Consider the following 21,362-nt stretch of genomic DNA (forward strand, 5'->3'; position numbering starts at 1 on the left):
TCGCAGAAAGCGCTGTCCTCACACTTTAATCTGGCACTGTAATTAACAAAATGTTCAGCAAATTTGCAAAAGAAAAGTCTAATTCCTTCAATTCATTTGCTCCTGACCCTGAACTGTGCTATGCACACACCTTGATGTGATAAAATTTAGCTAGAGAGCTAGCATGGATTCACAAACTTGCTCATCCATCTTGGTGGGCAGAGAGAAGCTACAGGGTGAAAATGTTTCACCATAAATGTGCATGCATAGCAACTTTACTTCTGTAACTATCCACCTTTGCAACGTGGCTAGAAGTGAGTGATCCCTTTCTTTCTCAACAATTCCTTTCCTAGACTAACTTGATTTCTATTACTGCCACATCAATTGAAACTTTGCACTTGCATATTCAAATGTATAGAATCAAGAGGCTTTAATCAGATTACATGGAATTACCCTTTTACCGTGGCTCCTCCTTTGCCTTTGCAGCCATGATTACTGAATCAATTACTATTGATGATAGGTTACTTTAGCTTCAAGACTTTTTTTTTACGAAGATTTCAAAAGCTTACTTTAGCAGTGTAAGAGTTGATCAGGGAGCAAATATAGCTAAAATCAGCAAATCTCTTAAAATGGTATGAAATTGCAAACCACCCAAATTACTAGTATATATATGGCATGGCTATTTGAATTACACTTTGCTTTGCTTACTGCTAAGCACACTTTAAAATTTATCTAGGAATGAGTTTATTCCGTCTTGCTAGAAAGCCCTAAAGAACACGTGGCAGGCTCGAGCGGAAGTGTGTTGGAGAAGGAGCCCAGCTCGTTCAAGAAGCGCGAAAAAGAGGAGAAAGAAAAACCTAGGGTTTGGGCGATCGATCGGCGGCGATGTTTTACTCGCAGTACATTTTGGCAAAGAAAGGGCCGCTGGGGACGATCTGGATCGCAGCGCACCTCGAGAAGAAGCTCCGCAAGAACCAGGTGAACGACACCAACATCTCCACCTCTGTAGGTATGTTGTCCGCGCAATCTTGTTCTTGTTCCTGTCCCTTTTCCCTTAATCTCTCCTTTGTGTGTGTGTGTCTCTAGATTCTATTCTCTTTCCCGAGGTTCCCATCGCGCTGCGCTTGTCGGGTCACTTGCTGCTAGGCGTTGTGAGGATTTACTCCCGCAAAGTAAACTATCTCTTCCACGATTGCAACGACGCGCTTGTCAAGCTCAAGAATGCCTTCTCCTCCGCGACTTCGGCGTCCGTGGATCTTCCGGCCGACGCCGCCAGTGCTCCCTTTCACTCCATCACTCTACCGGAAACGTTTGAGTTCGACGACATAGATGTGTTGTACATTCCTGATGGGTACGTGCTTCTTTTCTTTGGTGTTTTGTTTCTCTTTTCCCACCAAGAGCCACCGCTTGCAGAGTCGATCACCATGTTACAACTCGAGACCAAATTACTCTGGAAGAAAATGTCGTGGACGATACGTATCCGGGTTCTCAGTTCGAGCAGGACGGTATGTATGTAGCTCCCAGGCTAACACTCGCTCACGGTTTGTTCATCTTGCAGAAAGGTTTATGGAAACTCCTCACGCTATGGACATTGGTAACGAGGTCTGCTTTGTGACTTATTCCTTTTCTCGTCAGCTTCTTTGCTAAGACGTGATCTTCAGAAATTTCCGTTGAACGAGGCTGAAACACCCGAGCTCCAAGAAGAGTGAGTTTCATCCTTCTTTCTTTTCCTTGATTTTTTTATGCTGACTGATCTTTAACTTGCTATAACAGTGTGCTTCCTCCAATGGATATGGATGTTGGACCTTCTTCGCCGCTGGATGCAGACACTGTCCCTGACATTGAGAAGCTTCGATCCGCTTCGCTGGCTGGGGAAGAAAACTTTCATGCTTTTGAGAAGCAAAGTGTCGAGCCAGTGGCAGCCGAACCACGAGAGGACGCCGTTGTCGAAGAAGCACGGCTGGTTGAAGACGAGCAGCCTTTACCGAGCACACCCGTTTCAAGGTCAGACGCGAACTCTCCTGGTGCTCAGCGGTTTCCAGGTAATGCTTAGCATGAGATTATTGTTGTCCGAAATGCTGACGAATGCGTGCAATCACTCTAGATGGCGACGAAACTCCTGCTTTCGGAGTTGTGGAGACCCCTGTTCCATCTCGCAAGAATAACACTCCTAGAAAGAGAAAGCAAGCATATGATATGCAGGTAACACTCTCGGAAAGGTAATGTGTTTGTTTCAATGATGTCGGATCTTCACCTTTTCTTTTTAAACTCGGCACGTTGCAGTTACATGAAAGATATGCTCAACGATTCGTCTGACCTGCGCCGGGTCCGGAGAAAGGTTTCTCCCAAGGAGATTTGGATTTTTCAAAAAGAACGTCTAGGCAAGCGTACGCTGAGCACACCTTCTGTGGATGGTAATCTTGTCCCTGGATGCTTGTAGTCCTTAACGACCATTTTCTTCCGCAGGCCTATGCTCTCGGCTGGAACAACTTTATGACCGAGTTTTCAATCCAAAGCGATTGAAAGCCTCCGCTCCCAACGTGACCTTCGCTGCAGATGGCGCAGATGTCGAAACTACTCCCGTTCAGGATCGTACCAAAGTGCAGTCACCTCCAAAGTCACCCCTCGCCACGCCACAATCACCAGGCGGGGTTTCTCCTGCACCAGTCAGATCACCAGAGCAATCTCCTCTTGAAGTACGGAACCCATCACCCCAGCAACTATATGCAATACCTGAAATGCCGGAAGTAGAAGCTCCCACTCCTATAATTCCAGACAGTGGCGGTAAGTTTATCGAATTATTACGATTTTGGTAACGAAAAACATTTCCTGACAGGTGGTGAAACAGGTGCATTTGAAGATAGAGTAAGCGAGCAAATTCAAAAACATCACGAGGATAATAGCAAACAAGCGGAAGAATACCACGACACTGTGCAGACCGATCATGACAAGAACACTGTGCCTCGGGAGTTTCCACCACCAATCGACTCTTGTGAGTGACTCTCTCTTATGTTTGTGTGTGTTTTTCCCTGATTTGCTCTTTTACAGCTTATTTATTGGCTAGCAATGGCACTGACCTGGTAGGCTCACAATCTGAAGGATGGTCCGAACGAACAAGGTACACTCTGAAAGTGAAAAACTGGAGTGAGTGAAAAACAAATCATCCATTGCAGGGCGATTGCGCAGTTTCTTCGAGCTACATTTGATACGGCTGTAAAGAGGCCTGTGACTCTGAACAAGCTCTTAACTGGCAAAACTAGGAAGGAAGCAGCTCGGATGTTTTTCGAGACTTTGGTATGGTGGATTTTTGGTTTTCAACTAGAAGCTCATGTTGCGATTGACAGGTTCTTCGAACAAATGATTACATCACAGTGGAACAAAAGAGCGCATACGAGGACATAAGTATCCATTATCGTCCCAAGCTGATGAAGGCCGTGTTTTGACGAGAGGATGGTCCGTGTAAATAGGTTATCTACAGGTTTTTCCTCTGTCACAGATGTAAGTTACTTCGATGGCTTCAATCGCAAATCCGGGAGTGTTCTTCCCTGTCAACAAGCAACCATATCGCATCGCAAAGTTCTCCTTTTCATCTTGTTTTGCAGCTAGTACCAGAGCAAGAGCTTCCAGAATGACGAAAGAAGAGTTCCTGGCAAGACCCATCGATGAGGTAAGCACTCTCGCTTTACTTCGTGAGAGATGGATGGAACGCTCCTTCTTTGTTGTCTGTGCAGGAATGGGAGAAAGCCAGGCGGCAGGAGACGGCGGACTTGGAGAGAAGGCGGCGCGAGGAAGACGAAGAAGAAGTGAGGCTAGCGCTCGAGTACCGAAGGATTGGGTCGAGCCTTAAGAACTATCCGCAAGAGGAGGTGAATAAGGCAAGACGGCTCGTAGCCAACTTGATCAAGTCGGGCGAGGAGATCGAAGAGGTGAGTTCCTCCTTTTTTAGCATTTGGGTGATCGCTTCAAAGTGTAGGCTCTCTGGTGTAGATGATTGTCGAGGCTGGCGATAATGAAGAACTCACTCCACTGTTGCTTCTGGTGATCAAGAGTCGGCTGGAGCTGGCACGGCAAGACGACGAGAGAGAGGCTGTGGAAGCTCTGGATCTACTGCACAGACGAGTTGAGGTGAAGCGCTGTTGATGATACTCTTCACGTTGAAAGAGCTATTGTTGCTTTTGGCAGTACGAAATCATGAAGAGGCAGGCGAGCCCCTCAATGCGTTTGCTCAATGAGTTGCTAAACTTGCACGATGGAACCGATGACACCGAGTGGCTGCGAAAGGCCCGGCACCGGATGCTGAAAGCTTTTCCCCCGGAGCATGCCTTCACCATCCTTGCACCTCGGGGCTTTGATCTCTCCTCGGTAGGCTCCAGTAATTGTTGCTCGTGAGGAAACTTACAACTCGTTTCTCTCGCTCAGCACCATGGTCCAATCGACGCACCAGTAGAGGGCGACGACGACGACGTTCTCCTCCGCATCGACTTCATAAGAGAAGTGAACCAGCTCGTCAAGGAAGTGGAAGCTCAAATCCATTCCCATGAAGTGGAAGACCTGGACACTGATGCTGTGGCGCTGCGGCTCAGGCTGGAAGACAAGAAGCGAAACTTGCAATACGTGAAAGATCTGCTTGAGGTAGCTATAGCGCTGAAATGGTAACTTAGTAAAGTGGTATACATTTAACTGAGCATGTTTTACATAGCTTACTTTAGCCTGAGTGGCCTATGCATTTACAGACAAGAGTTGCTTCTCCACTTGCAAAAGTTTGCGCTGCAAAGAATAGAATAGAAAATGTTTAGAAAGCATCCAAGGGTATTTGGAGTTTTGTTACCTGGAACGACTTGGATCTCCGGAGGGAGGGATCCAAACCAAGAGCAAGGGACAAGTAATGCCTGGCTGCATCGAATTGGGCCATCTTTGTGTATGCGTCGGCTTGTCGGACAAAAGCCACTGGCCAGTCGGGATGTAACTCAGCAGCCATCTTGGCATCTGCTAGTCCAGCTTCTAGATCGTCCATGGCAACCAGCACAGCGGACCTGTTCTTACTCGGTGAGAAACTTAGCGGAGTTTGATTGAAAAGCTATACCTCTTGGCATAGATGTAGTGCAAGCCACCGCTTGGATTTAGCTCAATCGCCTGGAGAAAACGAACATGAATGAATCGTCCTGTTTCTCTTCTTTAGATGGAATACGTACGTGTGTGAAGTGATCATACGCTTGCTCGAGCTGGCCGAGGTCGACCGCCTTGTCCCCCTTTTGAGCGAGAGCAAAAGCGGCAAGATTACTCTCGGGATTGCTGGCTCCGCATTGCACGTCCAGAAAGCGCGCAGCATGCGCTGGAGTGTTGCAGTAGGAGACCAAGCGCTGGTCTGGCAGCAGCACAAGATTTGGACCCGAGCCACAGCGTCCTGGCATTGTCGATGGATTCGAATGAGGAGAAGAAGAAGGAGAAGAAGAACACATACCCAGGCAACCGCATGATTCCACCGACACAGCCGCTGGCGCCAAATTCTGGAGCGCTTGCAGCGTCTGGAGGGAGCCGCTCTTCCTGCAAGTGGTGTGCGTGCACACCCGGACCTCGCGCCTCTTCTCCGCCGATGCGCGGCAGCCAAGAACCCTAAATCCCACTCCCGCTGACGAGGACAATGCGCTTGTACTCATGGTGGGTGAAAAGAAGGAAAGAAAAAAGGGGTTTATACCTTGTGACCTGGAGGGTACACGTGGATGTGAGCCGGGTTGGGGCGGAATCGAGCTCGAGACCGGCTGTGTTTATATTACACAGGGGATCGCGAGGCTAGGGTTTTGTTCCCTTGCGAGAGAGTAATGCGGAAGGTGAGAAGGAGGGATCGGATGAATGCGGGAGGAGCTGGGATCGTCGCTGTGAAATCCAGCAGCTAAGCAGGCGCAGGGCCAAATTCCAGAGAATGATTAGTGTAGGCAGCGCGAATGGAGCACCTGGGGGTGGGCAGGGCCACTCTGGAGAGAGCGCGAGCTTGGCATGGAACTTCTCACAGGTGTTTGGGGAGCGCATGTCCGGTGAAGAAATCCAGGAAGGTAAGAAGGAGTTTTTTTCTTCTTAATCAGTGATTGGAATTCCTGTCCTAGCTTACAAGCATACACACACTGAAACGCTCCAGCATAACTTAACTGCATTTATTTTGTGTTCCTTCCTATCGTCTCGCTTCGCTCGAGACGAGACGGTGTGGGATTTGGTGTCTAGGAGCTGGATGCCAATAGTGGTTTTTTCTTCGAGACTGTAGTTGACACCTGGGTTCTGGATTGGTTGCAGTTGACATTATATCCGCAATCGAATTCGACAAGACTGGTGATCATCTCGCAACTGGAGATCGCGGAGGGCGAGTAGTCCTCTTTGACAGATGTGATGATAAAGAGGTGTGAAGAGAAAGTCTGGTTTTTTTCTTTATCTTCAGTGGTACTATATATCCTAGCTTGTCTTGCTGCAGCTAAAAAACCGCAAAGAGTTAGAGAAGGCTGACCATTCGATACCTAGGCATCCGGAGTACCGCTACTCAACCGAGTTCCAAAGCCACGAACCAGAGGTGCGCTTGCTCTATCGTTGAAGCGTGTTGATGCTACATTACTTTTGTTTTGGCTTCCCCAGTTTGACTACCTCAAGAGCCTGGAGATAGAGGAAAAGATCAACAAAATCAGATGGTGTCACACGGCTAACGGCGCTCGTTTTGTTTTATCCACTAATGACAAGACCATCAAGCTTTGGAAGGTAGGATTTCTATTCGGATTAACTTGACGCGTATGTTGGATCCTCTGAACAACGAGCAGATCACAGAAAAGAAGGTCAAGAGAGTTACAAAGCTAAACGTGGAGACGCCTGAACCATTGGGTCCTAAGAAGGCCTCGTTGATACACAACATGGCTCAAAATTTTGAAATTCCTCCCGGTGGGATTCCGTCCCTTCATTTGCCAAAGGTATGCTGCTGCTGCTTTTTCTTCTTGTTGCTAAGCTTTGCTGCAGGTTTCTTGCACCGAGACAGCACCTTTTGCCAGATGTAGAAGAGTTTATGCAAATGCCCATACATATCATATAAATTCGATTTCCAATAACAGGTCAGCTGTTTGCATTGTGGGGCGCGTGTCTGACGCTGGTGCTCTCTTTTTTATGCAGTGATTGCGAAACGTATATTTCTGCTGACGATTTGAGAATCAACTTATGGAATATGGAAATTAGTGACCTTAGTTTCAACATTGTTGATATCAAGCCAGCTAACATGGAAGATCTTACAGGTATAGTCGCATCTCCGCTTCAGTTTTTCATGTCTGACAGGATGATGTTAACCTTTGTACAGAAGTTATAACGTCTGCAGAGTTCCATCCCTCCCACTGCAATACTCTTGCTTATAGCAGCTCAAAGGGAACAATTCGTCTTATAGATATGCGGCAATCGGCTCTTTGTGACCGGCATGCTATATTGTAAGTTCTTGTCTTCTACGCGTGGACTGAAGTTCCATCCTTCCAATGTAGGTTCGAGGAACAGGAAGCTCCTGCAACAAGATCATTTTTTACAGAAATTGTTGCCTCCATCTCGGATATCAAGTTTTCTCGTAGTGGACGGTACATTCTCAGCCGCGACTATATGACATTAAAGGTTTGGCGTTTGTTTTGTTTGCTCGGATCTTTCATTGTTAACGTTTCTTCCTACTTTCAGCTTTGGGACGTGAACATGAACGCCTCTCCGGTTGTGTCTTTCAAAGTTCATGAGTATTTGAGACCTAAGGTTGCGTCTTTCGATGTCGTTCGGGTGGTCCCTGACTTTGCGGGTTCTTTTGCGTTGCAGTTATGTGACTTGTATGAGAACGATTCTTTATTCGACAAATTCGAGTGCTGTTTAAGTGGCGATGGCCTCCGTGTAGCAACCGGATCCTACAGGTATGGATGATTCGAGTTTCCAAGTGTGTGTGTGACGAGCTTTTTCATGTTTTGCAGTAATTTGTTTCGTGTGTTTGGGGTGACCCCGGGTAGCGATGAAGCGACTACTTTGGAGTGTACTAAAACGCCAAACAGGTACGAGAAAAAGAGAAAGCTTCTCTCCGGAGTGGATTGTTCTAACGGTTTTCGCTGGTGATGAAGGCGGCAAGCACAAACCCCGAGCAGATTCAGCCGTTTCCCTGCCCTCTCTCGAGGGCGGCGACGAGGTGAAGGTTTCTGGAAAGTTTCAGTTCTCGTTTTGGTGATTGATGGTTTCTTCTTTTGCGTTTGTAGAGAATGGAGGCAGTGGTGCCGCTTCTGGGAGTGAGATGAATGGCAGCTACGATTTCTCATCAAAGCTGTTGCATTTGGCGTGGCATCCGTGTGCTAATCTCATCGCATGCGCCGCCTCCAACAGCCTGTACATGTATTATGCTTAAGTAGAGTGAGAGCGAGACAAAAAGAAAAAAAAAAAACAAACAAAAAAAGTGAGAGTATCCAGCGATCGATCGAAGAGTTATTTCTTCTTCTTTTTCTTCTTCTTCGTCTTCCTTGCAACAATCTTCTTCGCGAAAGAGAAAAGAAATAAGCAAATGCAAGCAAGCAAGCCATTCTTTGTAGACTGACTTCAAACTTTTCAAGTAATAATCTTGTATCAATGGAAGTAAAGGCTTATCATTCAAAGGAGCTGCTTAGGTTTTTATTCTTTGCCGCGAGGGAGTGGAGAGAGAATTCTCCCCGATGGCGGCAGCTGCTGCTCCGGCGATCCCAGTGCTTGTGGCTGGAGGAGTAGCAGCTCTCGTCCTGAAATTCTTCTCCAGGAGGCCACCAGCAGCGCCAGAAATCCAGGGAGAAGCATCCGATGATGGTAAAGATGCTTCCTCCGCTCCAGAGGTTCCTCCGATCACTCTCAGCTGGCACAAGATCTGCTGCGCGCTCCAGGCCAAGGATGGCATCACGACGGTGAGTGGATATTTCGATCGATGGTCTCATCACTCGCGATGCGATTGCTCTCTTTCGCTTAGGTGAAGCGCCTGCTTAAGAATCTGAGTGGAGAAGCGAAGGCAGGGAGGCTTCTGGCGATCATGGGGCCATCTGGCTCTGGAAAGACGACCATTCTTAACGTTCTAGCCGGGCAGCTCGCTGCATCGCCTCGACTCAAGCTTACGGGGCTGCTCTTCGTCAATGGAACTCCCTGCGTTTCTACGTCTTACAAGTAAGCTATCGGCTAGCTTAATATTAGTTTTTCATTCATTCTATTCATCGCAGGGTTGCATATGTCCGGCAAGAAGATCTCTTCTTCTCTCAACTCACGGTTCGCGAGACACTCTCCCTTGCTGCTGAGCTTCAATTGCCGGGATCTAGCACTGCTGCGGAGAGGAGTCGCTACGTGGATGACATACTGCAACGCTTGGGGCTGGTATTTCTATTTTGAACTTGTTTTGTATCATTAAAAACTTCTGTGAGCCATGGAACATTGTAGGTGCGCTGTGCGGACACGCCCGTGGGTGATGCCAAAGTGAGAGGCATCAGTGGTGGAGAGAAAAAGAGGCTGTCGATAGCCTGCGAACTCATTGCCAGTCCATCTGTAATTTTTGCCGACGAGCCAACTACAGGTTTGTTTTGTGCTACGCAGTTTCGGAGTCATTTCTGATTCCTTGGACTTTTTCCCTTGGCCAGGACTTGATGCATTTCAAGCAGAGCAAGTGATGGAAACTCTCAAGAAACTTGCCCAAGATGGTCATACCGTTGTGTGTTCGATTCATCAGCCTCGTGGATCAATCTATTCCAAGTTTGACGACCTCTTATTGCTCTCGGAGGGATCAGTCATTTATGCAGGCCCGGCACAAAATGAAGCTCTAGCATATTTTGCAGGCCTCGGGTTTGCAGTTTATATTTTTCAGCATGAAATCTCTGACAGAAGTTTATCGCAGGCATTCGTGTCCAGAACACGTAAATCCGGCGGAATTTTTTGCCGACCTCATCTCGATCGATTATAGCTCCCCGGAGAAAGAATCGGCCTCAAGAAAACGCGTGGAAGCTTTTGTGGAAATTTTTGCGACTACACTGTATGCCACTCGATCACTTTCTGGGACCGAGCCAGCTCCCGTAAAGCTTTCCACACAATATGTTACACAGCAGAAGGTTGGGTGGTGGAAGCAGTTCAGGCTGCTCTTTAGACGAGCCTGGCTGCAGGTATGTACGCGTGTGCATGAACCTTTCGAAGAGCTTACTCCGTTCATTTATTACCAGGCAATACGCGATGGCCCGACAAACAAAGTGCGAAGTAGGATGTCCGTTGCAGCTGCCATGATCTTTGGCTCGATCTACTGGAGAATGGGGCGTTCCCAGACGTCAATTCAAGATCGTATGGGTCTCCTTCAGGTCTGTTTTGAATTGCCTTGTAATGGATTTATGTAAGTTCACTCCTCTCTACAGGTTGCAGCTGTGAACACTGCAATGGCTGCACTGACCAAGACTGTTAATGTCTTTCCTAAGGAACGTGCTATCGTTGATAGAGAGAGAGCCAAGGGAAGCTACGGTTTGGCACCTTACTTGGCTGCGAAGCTCATAGCGGAGATGCCAATTGGTGCTGCCTTTCCTCTCCTCTTTGGTGCCATTCTCTATCCAATGGCTCGGCTCCATCCATCAGCAAAGAGGTGATACCTTATAGTAAACTACCACTCACTTCCATTCTAAAGTTGGTTTGCATGCGCTACAGGTTTGGTAGTTTCTCAAGCATTGTGACTGTGGAGTCTTTCACGGCGTCGGCTATGGGATTGTGTGTGGGAGCCATGGTTCCCACTACGGAGGCAGCAATGGCACTGGGACCATCGCTCATGACCGTGTTCATCGTCTTTGGTGGCTACTACGTGAACTCGGAGAACGCTCCCGTCATGTTCCGCTGGATTCCGCGAGTGTCACTCATAAGATGGTAAGCATTGAATCTACTTTCTCGGCTCTGAGCAATGTCGTTCAATGCAGGGCTTTCCAAGCACTGTGCATAAACGAGTTTAAGGGATTAAAGTTCGAGTGTGACAAACCGTATGATCTTCCCAACGGGGAACAGGTATTTAATACTGATCTTCCTGTGTTTTTGTTCTTGATGCGATCTTGCGCTTATCGAGAAAATGTAACGGCGTGCTGCAGGCACTGGAAAGATTGGGATTCGGTGACAGCACCATAAACAAGGCAATGGTGGAAGAAGGCCGAATTCTCCTCTTTTGGTACACAATGACATACGCATTGATGAGGAAGAACAAGCCTCGGTACCAACGTATTGTAGCACCAGATGAGAGCTCATAACACCCGAGTAAGTGGTTTTCAAACAAGAAAGAAGCTCTCTCGCATTTTGCTTTTTTATTTCCCGGCATTGGAATCAATCAACCAATGCAGATATAAAGTACTCAACTCAGCATCGAGGAGAGTCCTGCAGCGATCGCCTCCTTGCCAGCCACGTCAAATGGCTCGTCACCAATGTAGAGATCAAACAGGCAGCGGCACAGGAGTTCGCTCTTGACACTCCCGACCTCCTGGCCATCGACTGAGAAGGAAGAACAGAAAATGGTAACTCGAAGGCCTATGAATTGCGAACTTACTTCTGGTGGACAGGACGTGACCGGGGAGTCGGACCATGTCGATGGCTGTCCCCTTTGGCAGCTTGATATCCTCCTTGAAGAGCTGAGTGAAACTGTGGAGGAGCAAAGAGAAGAGATCGAGTGCTAGGAAACGAGAGAAGCAACTTATCAAGCCAAACCTCTGGAGGAGTTGTTTGTTCTCGGCCCCGGAGAACTTCTTGATGCGTCCGCCAATGGATTCCTCGAAGGCGCTGCGCACGGTGCCCATCTTGAGCTTGCCATAGACGATGACGAGCCGGACGCTCATCTCCGCATCCATGCATGGCAGCTCCGCCAGCGAGATCGCCTTCTTGTCATCCTTAAGCTTGAGCTCGCGGAGCTTGGCGGCGTTGGCATAGATTCCTGGACGAGCGAGCACACATTGTCAGAGATGGAAGCCAAAAGATGGGAGTTTGTACCAAAGGCGTAGACGACGATGCTCTTGAGGCCCAAGATGCTCTTTTTGCGCAATCCCGTGCCGCCCAGCTCCAGCTTTGCGCCATCGCTGTCGATCCAAGCAGGGAACTCGGCCCCGGTGGAGGATTCCACGGTGAGAGGAGGAGAGGGGAGAGCCATGGATATGGCGGCGAAGAATGGCGATGGAGAGGGAGGAGGAAGAGAAAGCTTGAGACGAGCATATGAATAATTCACTGCTACCGCGACTGCCGCGGCGGCTGCTGCTGCCATAGCCGCGGGAGGTCGCGGCGAGCGACACGGCGGCATGCCACCGCGAGCCATGGCCTCCATTTTCTTTTTCTCTCTTTCTTTCACGGCTATCTAAACCCAGGTAGGAGTTTGTCCTATTACCCCAGTGGAAAACACAATCTTTTCCATGAGAGCTTCCAAGATATCAACCCTTCAAACATGGTCACTTTAACTACTTCCCCTTGTAAGGAAAATTTGCGATTTACGATATGGTTGAGAGGTTCCACCACCTTGGTCTCTTGGACACTCTATTTTTTCTCCACTTGGGTTTTAGGGCGCGCAGGATTTTAGGCTAGCAAGGAATGGAGAGCGCGGGCGAGGCTGTGGTGTTTCCCTTGCTCAAGGAATGGGTGGATTACACCTACAGGCCGTGCACCATCCCCTATCGCTTCCCATCGGATCCGCCACACCAGCCCACCCCCACCGAGATGCTCTGGATCCAGCTCTTCCGCAGATCGATCCCTTCTTTCAGGTTCTACTGTGAGCGATTCCGCACAGATTCTCAAATCGCCTCGCGTTTTGCCCCAGCAAGCGAGCAGAGATGGACGATTCGGTGCCCGACGCAGCTGCCAAGGCGCGTGTGTTTGCATCGAGGTAAGAGAATCTCTTGCAAGTGATGGATCTTATTTTCATGGTTTCTTAGATTCGGGAAGATGCTAGACGATCTAGAGGCCAATCCGGAGAGTCACGGTGGACCTCCTGATTGCATTGTAAGTTTCCTAGAGATCATTCATTCAATCCAATGCCAATCGTGGTCGTCTTACATTTTTTCTTTTCTTCTTCTTTCCTTAGCTTCTTTGTAGGCTTCGAGAGGTATGTCTCCGTGAAACTGGATTCCGAGATATCTTCAAGAGTGTCAAAGTAAGTTGGCCTTTTCTCTTTGTAAAGTGTTCCTCCCTACTTAGTGCGTTTCTCTTGCTATCTAGGACGACGAGAACGCTAAAGCCTTCGTTTTGTTTGAGGAAGTTGTAAAAGCCGCGGACGCCATAGCTGACGATGGTGGGCGATTGGAACACCTTGTCAAATGCTTGCTCGCAGGAAATGTGTTTGATCTCGGCTCCGCAGAGGTAATCAATCTCTTAAACTATCTAGTCGCTAAAACTCGTGAACTATAGCTCGCAGAAATGTACAAGAGCGATGGCATGTCTTTTGTCAAGAGTGTGGAGAAATTACTGCCTCGTCCTTGGGTGATTGACGATCTAGACAAGTTTAAGCTTATGTGGCTACGTCGATCCTGGAAAAAGGTGAGAAGCTGTCATTTCTTGTGTGATCTTTAAAGCGTGCTTTGTTCACAGGCCGTCATCTTTGTCGACAATGCGGGGGCTGATATCATTCTGGGAATCATCCCTTTGGCTCGAGAACTCCTTCGACGAGGTACACAGGTGGCTGCATTCTTTCCATGCTCTCAATCTCAAAGTCTTTGGAACAAAGAAGCCTGTTTTTTATCTGTATGCTTCCTCCTTTTAGGTGGTCTTGGCTGCCAACGAGCTGCCCTCGATCAACGACATCACCTACGCGGAGCTGCTGCAAATCATGTCCAAGGTTTGAAGTCTCGGGTTTTTTGTCGCTTTATTGACTCGTGGCATCGTCTGCGTGTTTTCAAGCTGAAAGGAGAAGACGGAAAGATACAGGGAGTCGATGCTAGCGGCCTCATGGTTATCAACACTGGGAACGACTTACCCGTAAGCTCACTCCAAGTTTTCATCTAGAAACTCACCGAGTGACGACTTTTCAGGTGATCGATTTATCATCTGTGTCGCAAGAGCTAGCTTTCGCAGCCGCTGATGCCGACCTTGTCATTCTGGAGGGGATGGTAACTTCCAATTCATGATCATGCCTGTGATTCTTATCACTGATCATGCTACATTGTTACAGGGAAGAGCCATTGAGACCAATTTGTACGCGCAGTTTCGTTGCGACTCCCTCAAAGTAGGAATGGTACGTAGCTATGTGATGCGTGTCTCAAGACTCCGAAGAGGTTACTAGGAGAGTTTTTTACAGGTTAAGCATCAGGAAGTGGCCGAGTTCTTGGGGGGGCGACTGTACGATTGCGTCGTCCGGTTCACCGAGGTGATTGCGTGATAGCAAGATTGCAAGTTGAATCTATAGGGGCGACCAAAGGTGCCGAAAGTTGGAGCAAGCTATAGTACTTCCAAAAGGGGATGAAAGGTAAGCTATGGAATAGCTCCAAGCTCGAGGTATGTAGAAGCGATTATTTTCTTAAAAGAAAGATGGATACTTGCCAAACACTTTCGTGAAGTTCTACCACAGAGAAGCAAGGTGGCGGATGTTGAAAGGAAACGTTTCTCGCAGAGTTCCGTTCCAAAACCTGTGAGCAGCGATCCGGTTGAAAGCACTTGAAGGGTGTGCGATGTCCCAGAAGAGATACTGCGATGGGTTTGAACAGTAGCTATCGGTGGCATTGCACCATCGTCCACCTCCAACCGGGCAGCAGGGATCCACAGTGCTGGACAATCCAAAAGCACCCGGCTGCTGGATCACACCCATCATCAAGTCGTGGAGATTCGCGTACACGATGTGGAGTCCGAGGTGGGAGGAACTGAAGTCGCGGAGGAGCTGCTGGAGAGCTCGGTTGTAGGCCCGAGCCGAGGACTCCCCGGCTGGCTCGCAGGGAAGAGAGCGCTTCTCCAGTGGCGGACACCCGATGATCGCCGCGGACACCACCACCATCTTGCGAGCTCCACACGAGTAGAGGCGGTGGAGGTCGCACTCGAGCGATCGCAGCAGCGCGGCGAGGAGCTCGAGCGGAGCTTGGCTCCCGGTGGCTCGCACGGCGTTGGCGACGTCGTTGGTGCCGATGTTGAGGTAGAAGATGGCGCGGGAGATCGTCCGGTGGCCGTGGTGCTGCTCCAGCGTTGTGCTTAGCTGCTCGAAGTCGCCGATTTGCTGCTCAAACGTCCGGATGCCTTGCTTCGAGTGGAGGACAAAGTTCGTGAGATTGGATCATGGCTTTTCTTCTCCTTACCAGGCCGGTGGTGTTGAAGATCCCAGCGCTGGCGGACGCGAAGTTGGCCCCGGTGCTAAAGTTGGCGCGTTTGTCGTGGAAGTTTGGAGGATATGGGAGTCCCAGGAACGAAGCTGTCCAGCAAAGCGTTCTTGAGAGAAGCAAGAATGGAAGAACAAGATGAGAGATCTCGATACCAATGTAGTCTGTGACGATGAGCCCGTCGCTCCATCGCCCCGTGGATCGCCGGCCCTCGAAGTTGATCCCATACGGCGGGTGATTGCACTTGGCGGAGGTGTTGAAGAAATTGTTGTTCCCGGAGTCGACGAAGGAATCGCCAAAGACGAAGAGCGCAGGAACATCGTAGCGGTGCTGAGGAAAAGGAGCGCCGCTTACGAGCAAAGATCGCAAGAGCGCCAGGAGCAGCGGCAGCATTTCGATCGAATCGATCGATCATGGCGAGAAGAGCCACAGGCGAGCGCGCAGAGATTTAAGTAGTGGAGCATTTCATGCCAAGGCGATGGATGGCATCCGGGAAAGCAAAAAAATAAGAATTTTATAAAACTCCAAGAACCCTAATCTCAAGAGCCCTAGGTTGAGGAGGCGATGGCGGCAGGGCAGCCAGGTGCTGGGGCGGGGCAACCTTCCTCGTCCGCCACTCCAGCGGCGATGATCCAGCAGCTCCAGCAAGGGCAGCAACAGCAGCAGCAGCAGAGCCAGCATTTGGCCGCGCAGATGCAAATGGCGATGGCGGCGGCGGCGGCGGGTCGCAATGGCGGGATGCTCAACAGCGCCGCCGGCCCCCTCCAGCAGCAGCTCCTCAAGCAGCGCCTCGCGGTGGGAGGCGTGGGGGGAGGAGGGGGCGTCCAGGGCAGCGCCGGTGGGATGATCAAACCCCAGCCACACCAGATCCATCAAATGCAGATGATCCAGATGCAAATGCTCCAACAGCAGCAGCAGCAGCAGAGATTGGCGGCGGCGGCAACGGCGGCAGCGGCGATCAAGAGCGGCGAAGCCAATCCCGCCGCTAGGCGCAAGAGGAGGAAGATCGGCGATAGGCAAATCCCCGATAGAGTTGGAGCTCTCCTCCCCGAGTCGGCGCTCTACTCGCAGCTGCTGGAGTTCGAGGGCCGGGTGGACGCGGCGCTGGCCCGGAAGAAGCTCGAGATCCAGGAGAGCGTCCAGAATCCACCGCGCTACCAGCGAACGCTACGCATGTACGTCTTCAATACGTATGCGAACCAGGTAAACAACCACGACCCACACATGGGATACAACCCGGGCGAGCCACCCTCGTGGACGCTCCGGATCATGGGCAGGATCGTCGGGGACGATGGCGAGACCGAGAGCGCCGCCGCCAAGAGCTTGCCATTCCCAAAGTTCTCCTCCTTCTTCAAGAGGATCACCGTCCAGCTCGACCCGGCAATGTATCCCGAGAACTCCACCATCGTCTGGGATGCGTCGAGGAGCACCGGCAACAACAGTGGCGGGATCATCTCCAGCAATGGCAGCGGCGGTGGCGGCGGCAGCGCTCCCGTGGAGGGATTCGAGATCAAGAGGAAAGGCGACAAGGAGCTGACCGCGATCATCCGGCTTGACATGAAGTATACTCCGGAGAGGTACAAGCTCTCACCGCCGCTGGCGGAGCTCTTGGGTGTGGAGGTCGAGACGCGAGCTCGGATCATCGCGGCTTTCTGGCACTACATCAAAGGGAAGAAGCTCCAGAACCCGAGCGATCCCACCGTCGTCAACTGCGACTTGCCACTCCAGAGAATCCTGGGCGAGGACCGCGTCAAGTTCACGTCCATCTTGAACCGGCTCCACCAGCATCTCTCGGCTCCACAACCCATCCAGCTGGAGCACAAGATCAAGCTGAGCGGCAAGAACCCCGCCGGGAACGCGTGCTACGACATCGTGGTGGACGTGGTGACGCCGCTGCAAAAGGATATGGCGATGTTCTTGGCCAACATGGAGAGGCACAGGGACATCGAGGCCTACGACGAGCTCATCTGCAGCTCCATCCGCAAGATCAACGAGCACCGCAAGAGGAGAGCCTTCTTTCTCGGGTTTAGCAACTCGCCGGTGGAGTTCATCAATGGTCTCATCGCTTCGCAGAGCCGGGACCTCAAGATCATCAATGGCCAGGCCAGCCGGAACGCGGAGAAGGAGCGTCGATCGGATTTCTACTGCCAACCATGGTTTGTGATCTCGATTTGCTTTTTGGCTGTTCTTGTTTCATTGATCGGTCGAATTTTTCGTGCAGGGTGGAGGACGCAGTGATCAGGTACTTGAATCGAAGAACAGCCAGGGTGGCGGAAGCTGCGGCCAATGCGGCACCAGCGGCGGTGGCGTTGGCGACAGCGAATTCTTCCGTGACTCCCAGCTAAAGCTTAGCTTGATTCGAGAAAGAACAAAGGGAGGGGAAACTACTATATCGCTACGAAGAACACTTGTACAATTTTTAATCAATTTGAAGAACCCTAATTCCTTGCTGCTATGCCGACGCCTGGCGATGGCGGCAGCTACTCCCTGGAGAAATTCAAGCTCTACGAGACGCAATCGGTGCGCTGTGCTTGATGCGATTTGGATTTGTGTGATGATCGATTGCGTTGTTGGCAGTGGTTCTACCTGGTTGCGAGGGATTCCGAGAAGCGGCACTGGAGAATCCTCAAGATCGACAGGACCGAGCCTGCGGAGCTCAATATTGTGGAAGATCCCGTCGTCTACACCAAGCACGAATGCGCGGGGAGCTTGCAGAGGGTCGCCGAGGGCAACAAGGCCACTGGTGGACTCCATCTCGTCACCAAGGCTTACGGCATTGTCGGTGAGCGACCATTCCTCCTCTAGCTGAGCTCAGCTACGATCGATCGATTGATTGGATCATCTTTTTCTCTTTGCAGGGTTTATCAAGTTCCGCGAATCACATTACATGATCCTTGTTTCCAAGCGTCGCCAGATTGGAAGTTTGTGTGGTCATGCTGTGTATGCGATCGATGAGAACCAGCTTCTCACCGTTCCTCATCCCACTGTCCAGACCGAAGTAGCAGCTTCCAAGACCGAGCTCAGGTAAGATTTTTTTCTTCGTTCTGCTCCATCTATGTTTCTTCGCCCTCTTCCATTTTGTTCTTCTTACAGGTATAGGAAGCTGCTGTCTAGCGTGGATCTCACCAAAGACTTCTACTTCAGCTACACGTACAATCTCATGCACACTCTCCAGAGGAACGCACTAGAAGCGGGTGAAGGTGCGGATAGTAACATTCCTTACGACAACATGTTCGTTTGGAATGCTTTTCTGACGCTGGGAATTCGTCGTCGTCTTGGAAACACCAGGTGGACTGTGGCGCTAGTTCACGGGCACTTTGAGCAGGTACTTGCTACTTGCTCGTTTGTTGTGCTGAGAAGAATTCGGCTTTTTGTCAGGCAAAGCTTTCAATCTATGGTCATGTTTTCTCCCTCACGCTCATTGCACGGAGGTCGCGGCATTTTGCCGGGACGAGGTTCGCTGCTTTCCTTTCTTTGGTTTTTAACTTTTTCATGTTCTTTATGATGACGTGCAGATATCTCAAAAGAGGTGTGAATGATAAAGGCAGAGTCGCAAATGATGTCGAAACCGAGCAGATTGTGATTGACGAGACCAAGCCGGGCCTCATGAGCTCTGTGGTGCAAAACCGTGGATCCATCCCGCTCTTCTGGTCACAAGAAGCTTCTCGCCTCAGTCCAAAGCCCGACATTGTCTGTGAGTGCCTCGGATGCTTTTGATTGCGTATGACTAACAGTTCTTGTGCAGTACAAAGATATGATCCGGTCTATCTGGCTACCAAGCTGCATTTTGAAGACCTTTCACGAAGATATGGCGATCCAATCATAATTCTCAACCTTATAAAGGCAAGTGTAGTCATGTTAGCGTTAAGCTCTTATCGTGTGAATCCGGTGTAGACGGTGGAGAAAAGACCGCGTGAAATGATGCTGCGACGTGAATTTGCAACTGCAGTCGGTTATCTCAATCAGATTCTTCCTGAAGAACGCCGTTTAAAGTTTATCCACTGGGACTTCCACAAGTTTGCCAAAAGGTGTTTTGTTTTTCGTTCTTGTCTCACCTCATTGACGCTGTGATTCCAGTAAGTCTGCAAATGTCTTGGCTGTGCTTGGAGCTGTTGCAACTGAAGCATTGGACTTGACTGGCTTCTACTACAGCGGGAGACCATGGAAAGAAAAAAAGAAATTTCAACGTCCGTCTTTGTAAGCTTTCCTCGTGGTCTGAACTGTTTACGGTAACAATATTCTCTGACAGATACACTGGGGGTTCTGAAACGGCAAGCTCCAGCGATACAGTAAACTATGACCGAGGGAGGACCTTGCAATCTGGAGTTTTGAGAACAAATTGTATTGATTGCCTGGATCGCACAAATGTTGCGCAGTACGCATATGGCTTGGCAGCACTTGGACGGCAACTGCATTCCGTTGGAATCACAAACGTACCGCGAGTAGATCCTGACAGTACCATAGCCGCAGCTCTGATGGACATGTACCAGAATATGGGAGATGCATTGGCTCTTCAGTATGGTGGCTCCGCAGCTCACAACACCGTAAGAACCATCGACGCTGATTAGTCTTACATATAGTGCTGCTGGCAGGTGTTTCCTGAGAGGCATGGGAGGTGGAAGGCGACCACGCAGTCTCAAGAGTTCTTGAAGTCAATTAAGCGGTACTACAGCAACACTTACACTGACGGCGAGAAGCAAGACGCGATGAACTTGTAAGCACTTGAAATGTTTCCTCCTTTCCTTTTTTCATGACCATGTGTCTGCCCAGGTTCTTAGGCTACTTCCAACCGCAAGAAGGAAAACCAGCTCTGTGGGATCTTGATTCAGATTACTACCTTCATGTCGCTGGCTGTGGCGAGGAATTGTTTGAAGATTTCGTCTTGTAAGTAATTAATTTATTAGTGTGGAGATGCTCAGTAACCAGCTCGTGGTATTTTAGGAAGCCGTCGCCGAAACTTGAAGCCAGCAGCTCAAAAACGACGATTTCAAAGCTATCGACTTCCAATGACGAGTCCACTCGGTTGAAGCTGACATCATTTGATAAAATCATGCAGGTGACGAGCGGATTACTGAAGGTAGTCTGCACTCAGAGTGATTCAGATCCGAAAGGAACCTGCACGGCCCCTGATGCTGCGTAAGTATAAGCGGAATGGAATAGGAAATAGCTAACCCGTAATTCTACAGAGAAGTGCAGTTAAAGAGTCCCAACTGGCTGTTTGGCCAACGGAAGCATGAGGAGCCGCCAGCAGTTGTGGCGTCAGAGCCATTGCAAAAAGAGAAGCAATCTGAAGTTTCTACGGAGGACGATTGGGTAGCACTGGTGATGCCTTCCGAACAGGATGTATCTGACAGGCAAGAGCTCAACTCTTTGTCTTTCTTCGTCTAAACTGGTTTTCTTGTTAGTCTATCCCTTACGACGGAGTCAGAGAAATGGTATGGGAGCGATCTTCTTTTTGGAACTGTCGAAAATAGCCCGGCTTATCTGCACTACGCTCAATTTTGCGAGGTACGGTGTCCCTGTTATTACTGATTAGATGAGTGATGGTAGTGGAAAGTATAGCAGGTTGGAAGCGTCAATCCCTTTGATCGTGGCACGGACGAAACAGACTACTTTTGCGACAACAATCAAGACGACGGGGACGTTGCATCAGCCATGGAGGCTGCTCTGGCCGAGTTTGATGAACTTTGTGCTCTAGATTCATAGGCTACTACCAGGTAAGAATCGGGCGAGCGTTCTCTTTTCCAAACTAATTTTCCTTTTAGGGGGAAGTTAATGGTTCCAAGGCATAGGGTTCTTCTGCCTAATGCCCCGAGGCCATGCGAACAAGCGGCGTGTGCGCAGGGGAGTCCATTTCCATCCAGGTATGCAATCACAGGAAGAATAAGGAAGGAGGTTCAAAAGTAGAACTTCTTGCGGAGCTTAAAGCGTGCGCTAGAACAAGGGACCTTGACCGAGGGAGAAAAATTCACTCTTTAATCAGTGTGCGTGAAGAAAGATCCAACGTTTACTTGGCCACTGCCCTCATCAACATGTATGGAAAATGCGGCATTCTGGCCGAAGCTCGACGTATTTTCGATGGAATGCCGTCTCACACGGTTGTATCATGGACTG

The 21,362-nt window shown here is 49.7% G+C and overlaps 10 protein-coding genes across 13 annotated transcripts; 7 read left to right on the forward strand and 3 right to left on the reverse strand.

Annotated features, from left to right (window-relative positions):
* Nucleotides 1–847: 847 nt before the first annotated feature.
* LOC9629299 (sister chromatid cohesion 1 protein 3) lies at nucleotides 848–3,431 on the forward strand. Its single transcript, XM_002989748.2, has 13 exons — nucleotides 848–988; nucleotides 1,066–1,330; nucleotides 1,393–1,484; nucleotides 1,538–1,581; nucleotides 1,641–1,684; nucleotides 1,753–2,021; nucleotides 2,084–2,198; nucleotides 2,263–2,393; nucleotides 2,446–2,763; nucleotides 2,816–2,971; nucleotides 3,028–3,097; nucleotides 3,153–3,273; nucleotides 3,324–3,431. The coding sequence occupies exons 1-13, from the start codon at nucleotides 865–867 to the stop codon at nucleotides 3,420–3,422; spliced, it is 1,848 nt and encodes a 615-aa protein (XP_002989794.2). The 5' UTR covers nucleotides 848–864; the 3' UTR covers nucleotides 3,423–3,431.
* Nucleotides 3,385–4,682, forward strand: LOC9628985 (protein PALE CRESS, chloroplastic). Its single transcript, XM_002989749.2, has 5 exons — nucleotides 3,385–3,646; nucleotides 3,711–3,905; nucleotides 3,967–4,104; nucleotides 4,162–4,341; nucleotides 4,399–4,682. The coding sequence occupies exons 1-5, from the start codon at nucleotides 3,491–3,493 to the stop codon at nucleotides 4,633–4,635; spliced, it is 906 nt and encodes a 301-aa protein (XP_002989795.2). The 5' UTR covers nucleotides 3,385–3,490; the 3' UTR covers nucleotides 4,636–4,682.
* LOC9628986 lies at nucleotides 4,627–5,637 on the reverse strand. The gene is made up of 5 exons (XM_002989790.2): nucleotides 5,441–5,637; nucleotides 5,172–5,383; nucleotides 5,063–5,112; nucleotides 4,808–5,012; nucleotides 4,627–4,746 (listed from the first exon to the last, which is right to left on the reverse strand). The coding sequence occupies exons 1-5, from the start codon at nucleotides 5,634–5,636 to the stop codon at nucleotides 4,699–4,701; spliced, it is 711 nt and encodes a 236-aa protein (XP_002989836.1). The 5' UTR covers nucleotide 5,637; the 3' UTR covers nucleotides 4,627–4,698.
* Nucleotides 5,638–5,762: 125 nt separating this feature from the next.
* On the forward strand, nucleotides 5,763–8,603 carry LOC9629300 (serine/threonine protein phosphatase 2A 55 kDa regulatory subunit B beta isoform). 2 transcript variants are annotated; one of them, XM_024663639.1, is made up of 14 exons: nucleotides 5,763–6,029; nucleotides 6,265–6,368; nucleotides 6,440–6,535; nucleotides 6,598–6,717; nucleotides 6,777–6,923; nucleotides 6,970–7,061; nucleotides 7,120–7,238; nucleotides 7,301–7,424; nucleotides 7,476–7,599; nucleotides 7,660–7,728; nucleotides 7,789–7,880; nucleotides 7,938–8,015; nucleotides 8,082–8,152; nucleotides 8,214–8,603. In XM_024663639.1, the coding sequence occupies exons 1-14, from the start codon at nucleotides 5,900–5,902 to the stop codon at nucleotides 8,357–8,359; spliced, it is 1,512 nt and encodes a 503-aa protein (XP_024519407.1). In that variant the 5' UTR covers nucleotides 5,763–5,899; the 3' UTR covers nucleotides 8,360–8,603. The 2 variants fall into 2 exon arrangements, with proteins under 2 accessions (XP_024519407.1, XP_024519408.1); XM_024663640.1 differs by having other exon boundaries at nucleotides 5,764–6,029; nucleotides 8,082–8,146.
* On the forward strand, nucleotides 8,602–11,697 carry LOC9628987 (ABC transporter G family member 7). 3 transcript variants are annotated; one of them, XR_002990866.1, is made up of 13 exons: nucleotides 8,603–8,882; nucleotides 8,945–9,135; nucleotides 9,189–9,339; nucleotides 9,403–9,535; nucleotides 9,600–9,801; nucleotides 9,854–10,115; nucleotides 10,173–10,304; nucleotides 10,359–10,579; nucleotides 10,642–10,854; nucleotides 10,905–10,989; nucleotides 11,070–11,232; nucleotides 11,316–11,486; nucleotides 11,532–11,697. XR_002990866.1 is itself a non-coding variant. In XM_002989751.2 (11 exons), the coding sequence occupies exons 1-11, from the start codon at nucleotides 8,661–8,663 to the stop codon at nucleotides 11,223–11,225; spliced, it is 1,968 nt and encodes a 655-aa protein (XP_002989797.1). In that variant the 5' UTR covers nucleotides 8,603–8,660; the 3' UTR covers nucleotides 11,226–11,331. The 3 variants fall into 3 exon arrangements, 2 of the variants coding, with proteins under 2 accessions (XP_024519404.1, XP_002989797.1); XM_002989751.2 differs by lacking the exon at nucleotides 11,532–11,697 and having other exon boundaries at nucleotides 11,070–11,331; XM_024663636.1 differs by lacking the exons at nucleotides 10,642–10,854; nucleotides 10,905–10,989; nucleotides 11,070–11,232; nucleotides 11,316–11,486; nucleotides 11,532–11,697 and having other exon boundaries at nucleotides 8,602–8,882; nucleotides 10,359–10,583.
* LOC9628988 (fatty-acid-binding protein 1) lies at nucleotides 11,249–12,391 on the reverse strand. The gene is made up of 4 exons (XM_002989791.2): nucleotides 11,956–12,391; nucleotides 11,677–11,899; nucleotides 11,519–11,610; nucleotides 11,249–11,463 (listed from the first exon to the last, which is right to left on the reverse strand). Exons 1-4 carry the CDS (start codon nucleotides 12,281–12,283, stop codon nucleotides 11,327–11,329), a joined length of 780 nt encoding a protein of 259 aa, XP_002989837.2. The 5' UTR covers nucleotides 12,284–12,391; the 3' UTR covers nucleotides 11,249–11,326.
* A 65-nt stretch (nucleotides 12,392–12,456) lies between these two features.
* LOC9629301 (uncharacterized protein At2g17340) lies at nucleotides 12,457–14,488 on the forward strand. Its single transcript, XM_024663642.1, has 12 exons — nucleotides 12,457–12,713; nucleotides 12,770–12,835; nucleotides 12,885–12,951; nucleotides 13,034–13,102; nucleotides 13,168–13,308; nucleotides 13,357–13,485; nucleotides 13,537–13,623; nucleotides 13,709–13,783; nucleotides 13,846–13,923; nucleotides 13,977–14,054; nucleotides 14,117–14,179; nucleotides 14,243–14,488. Exons 1-12 carry the CDS (start codon nucleotides 12,544–12,546, stop codon nucleotides 14,321–14,323), a joined length of 1,104 nt encoding a protein of 367 aa, XP_024519410.1. The 5' UTR covers nucleotides 12,457–12,543; the 3' UTR covers nucleotides 14,324–14,488.
* Nucleotides 14,489–15,126: 638 nt separating this feature from the next.
* Nucleotides 15,127–15,773, reverse strand: LOC112342202 (GDSL esterase/lipase At2g03980-like). Its single transcript, XM_024663643.1, has one exon. The coding sequence runs from the start codon at nucleotides 15,639–15,641 to the stop codon at nucleotides 15,153–15,155; it is 489 nt and encodes a 162-aa protein (XP_024519411.1). The 5' UTR covers nucleotides 15,642–15,773; the 3' UTR covers nucleotides 15,127–15,152.
* A 3-nt stretch (nucleotides 15,774–15,776) lies between these two features.
* LOC9629302 (SWI/SNF complex component SNF12 homolog) lies at nucleotides 15,777–17,701 on the forward strand. The gene is made up of 2 exons (XM_024663637.1): nucleotides 15,777–17,404; nucleotides 17,470–17,701. Exons 1-2 carry the CDS (start codon nucleotides 15,813–15,815, stop codon nucleotides 17,591–17,593), a joined length of 1,716 nt encoding a protein of 571 aa, XP_024519405.1. The 5' UTR covers nucleotides 15,777–15,812; the 3' UTR covers nucleotides 17,594–17,701.
* Nucleotides 17,685–21,128, forward strand: LOC9628990 (phosphoinositide phosphatase SAC1). The gene is made up of 17 exons (XM_024663635.1): nucleotides 17,685–17,768; nucleotides 17,826–18,030; nucleotides 18,107–18,272; nucleotides 18,342–18,573; nucleotides 18,627–18,703; nucleotides 18,764–18,942; nucleotides 18,994–19,091; nucleotides 19,143–19,276; nucleotides 19,326–19,445; nucleotides 19,498–19,792; nucleotides 19,841–19,962; nucleotides 20,019–20,132; nucleotides 20,190–20,384; nucleotides 20,435–20,602; nucleotides 20,654–20,756; nucleotides 20,811–20,965; nucleotides 21,014–21,128. Exons 1-16 carry the CDS (start codon nucleotides 17,703–17,705, stop codon nucleotides 20,952–20,954), a joined length of 2,418 nt encoding a protein of 805 aa, XP_024519403.1. The 5' UTR covers nucleotides 17,685–17,702; the 3' UTR covers nucleotides 20,955–20,965; nucleotides 21,014–21,128.
* Nucleotides 21,129–21,362: the final 234 nt, after the last annotated feature.

The sequence above is a fragment of the Selaginella moellendorffii genome, unplaced genomic scaffold, assembly GCF_000143415.4.
Source record: "Selaginella moellendorffii unplaced genomic scaffold, v1.0 SELMOscaffold_101, whole genome shotgun sequence".
Classification (NCBI taxonomy): Eukaryota; Viridiplantae; Streptophyta; class Lycopodiopsida; order Selaginellales; family Selaginellaceae; genus Selaginella; species Selaginella moellendorffii.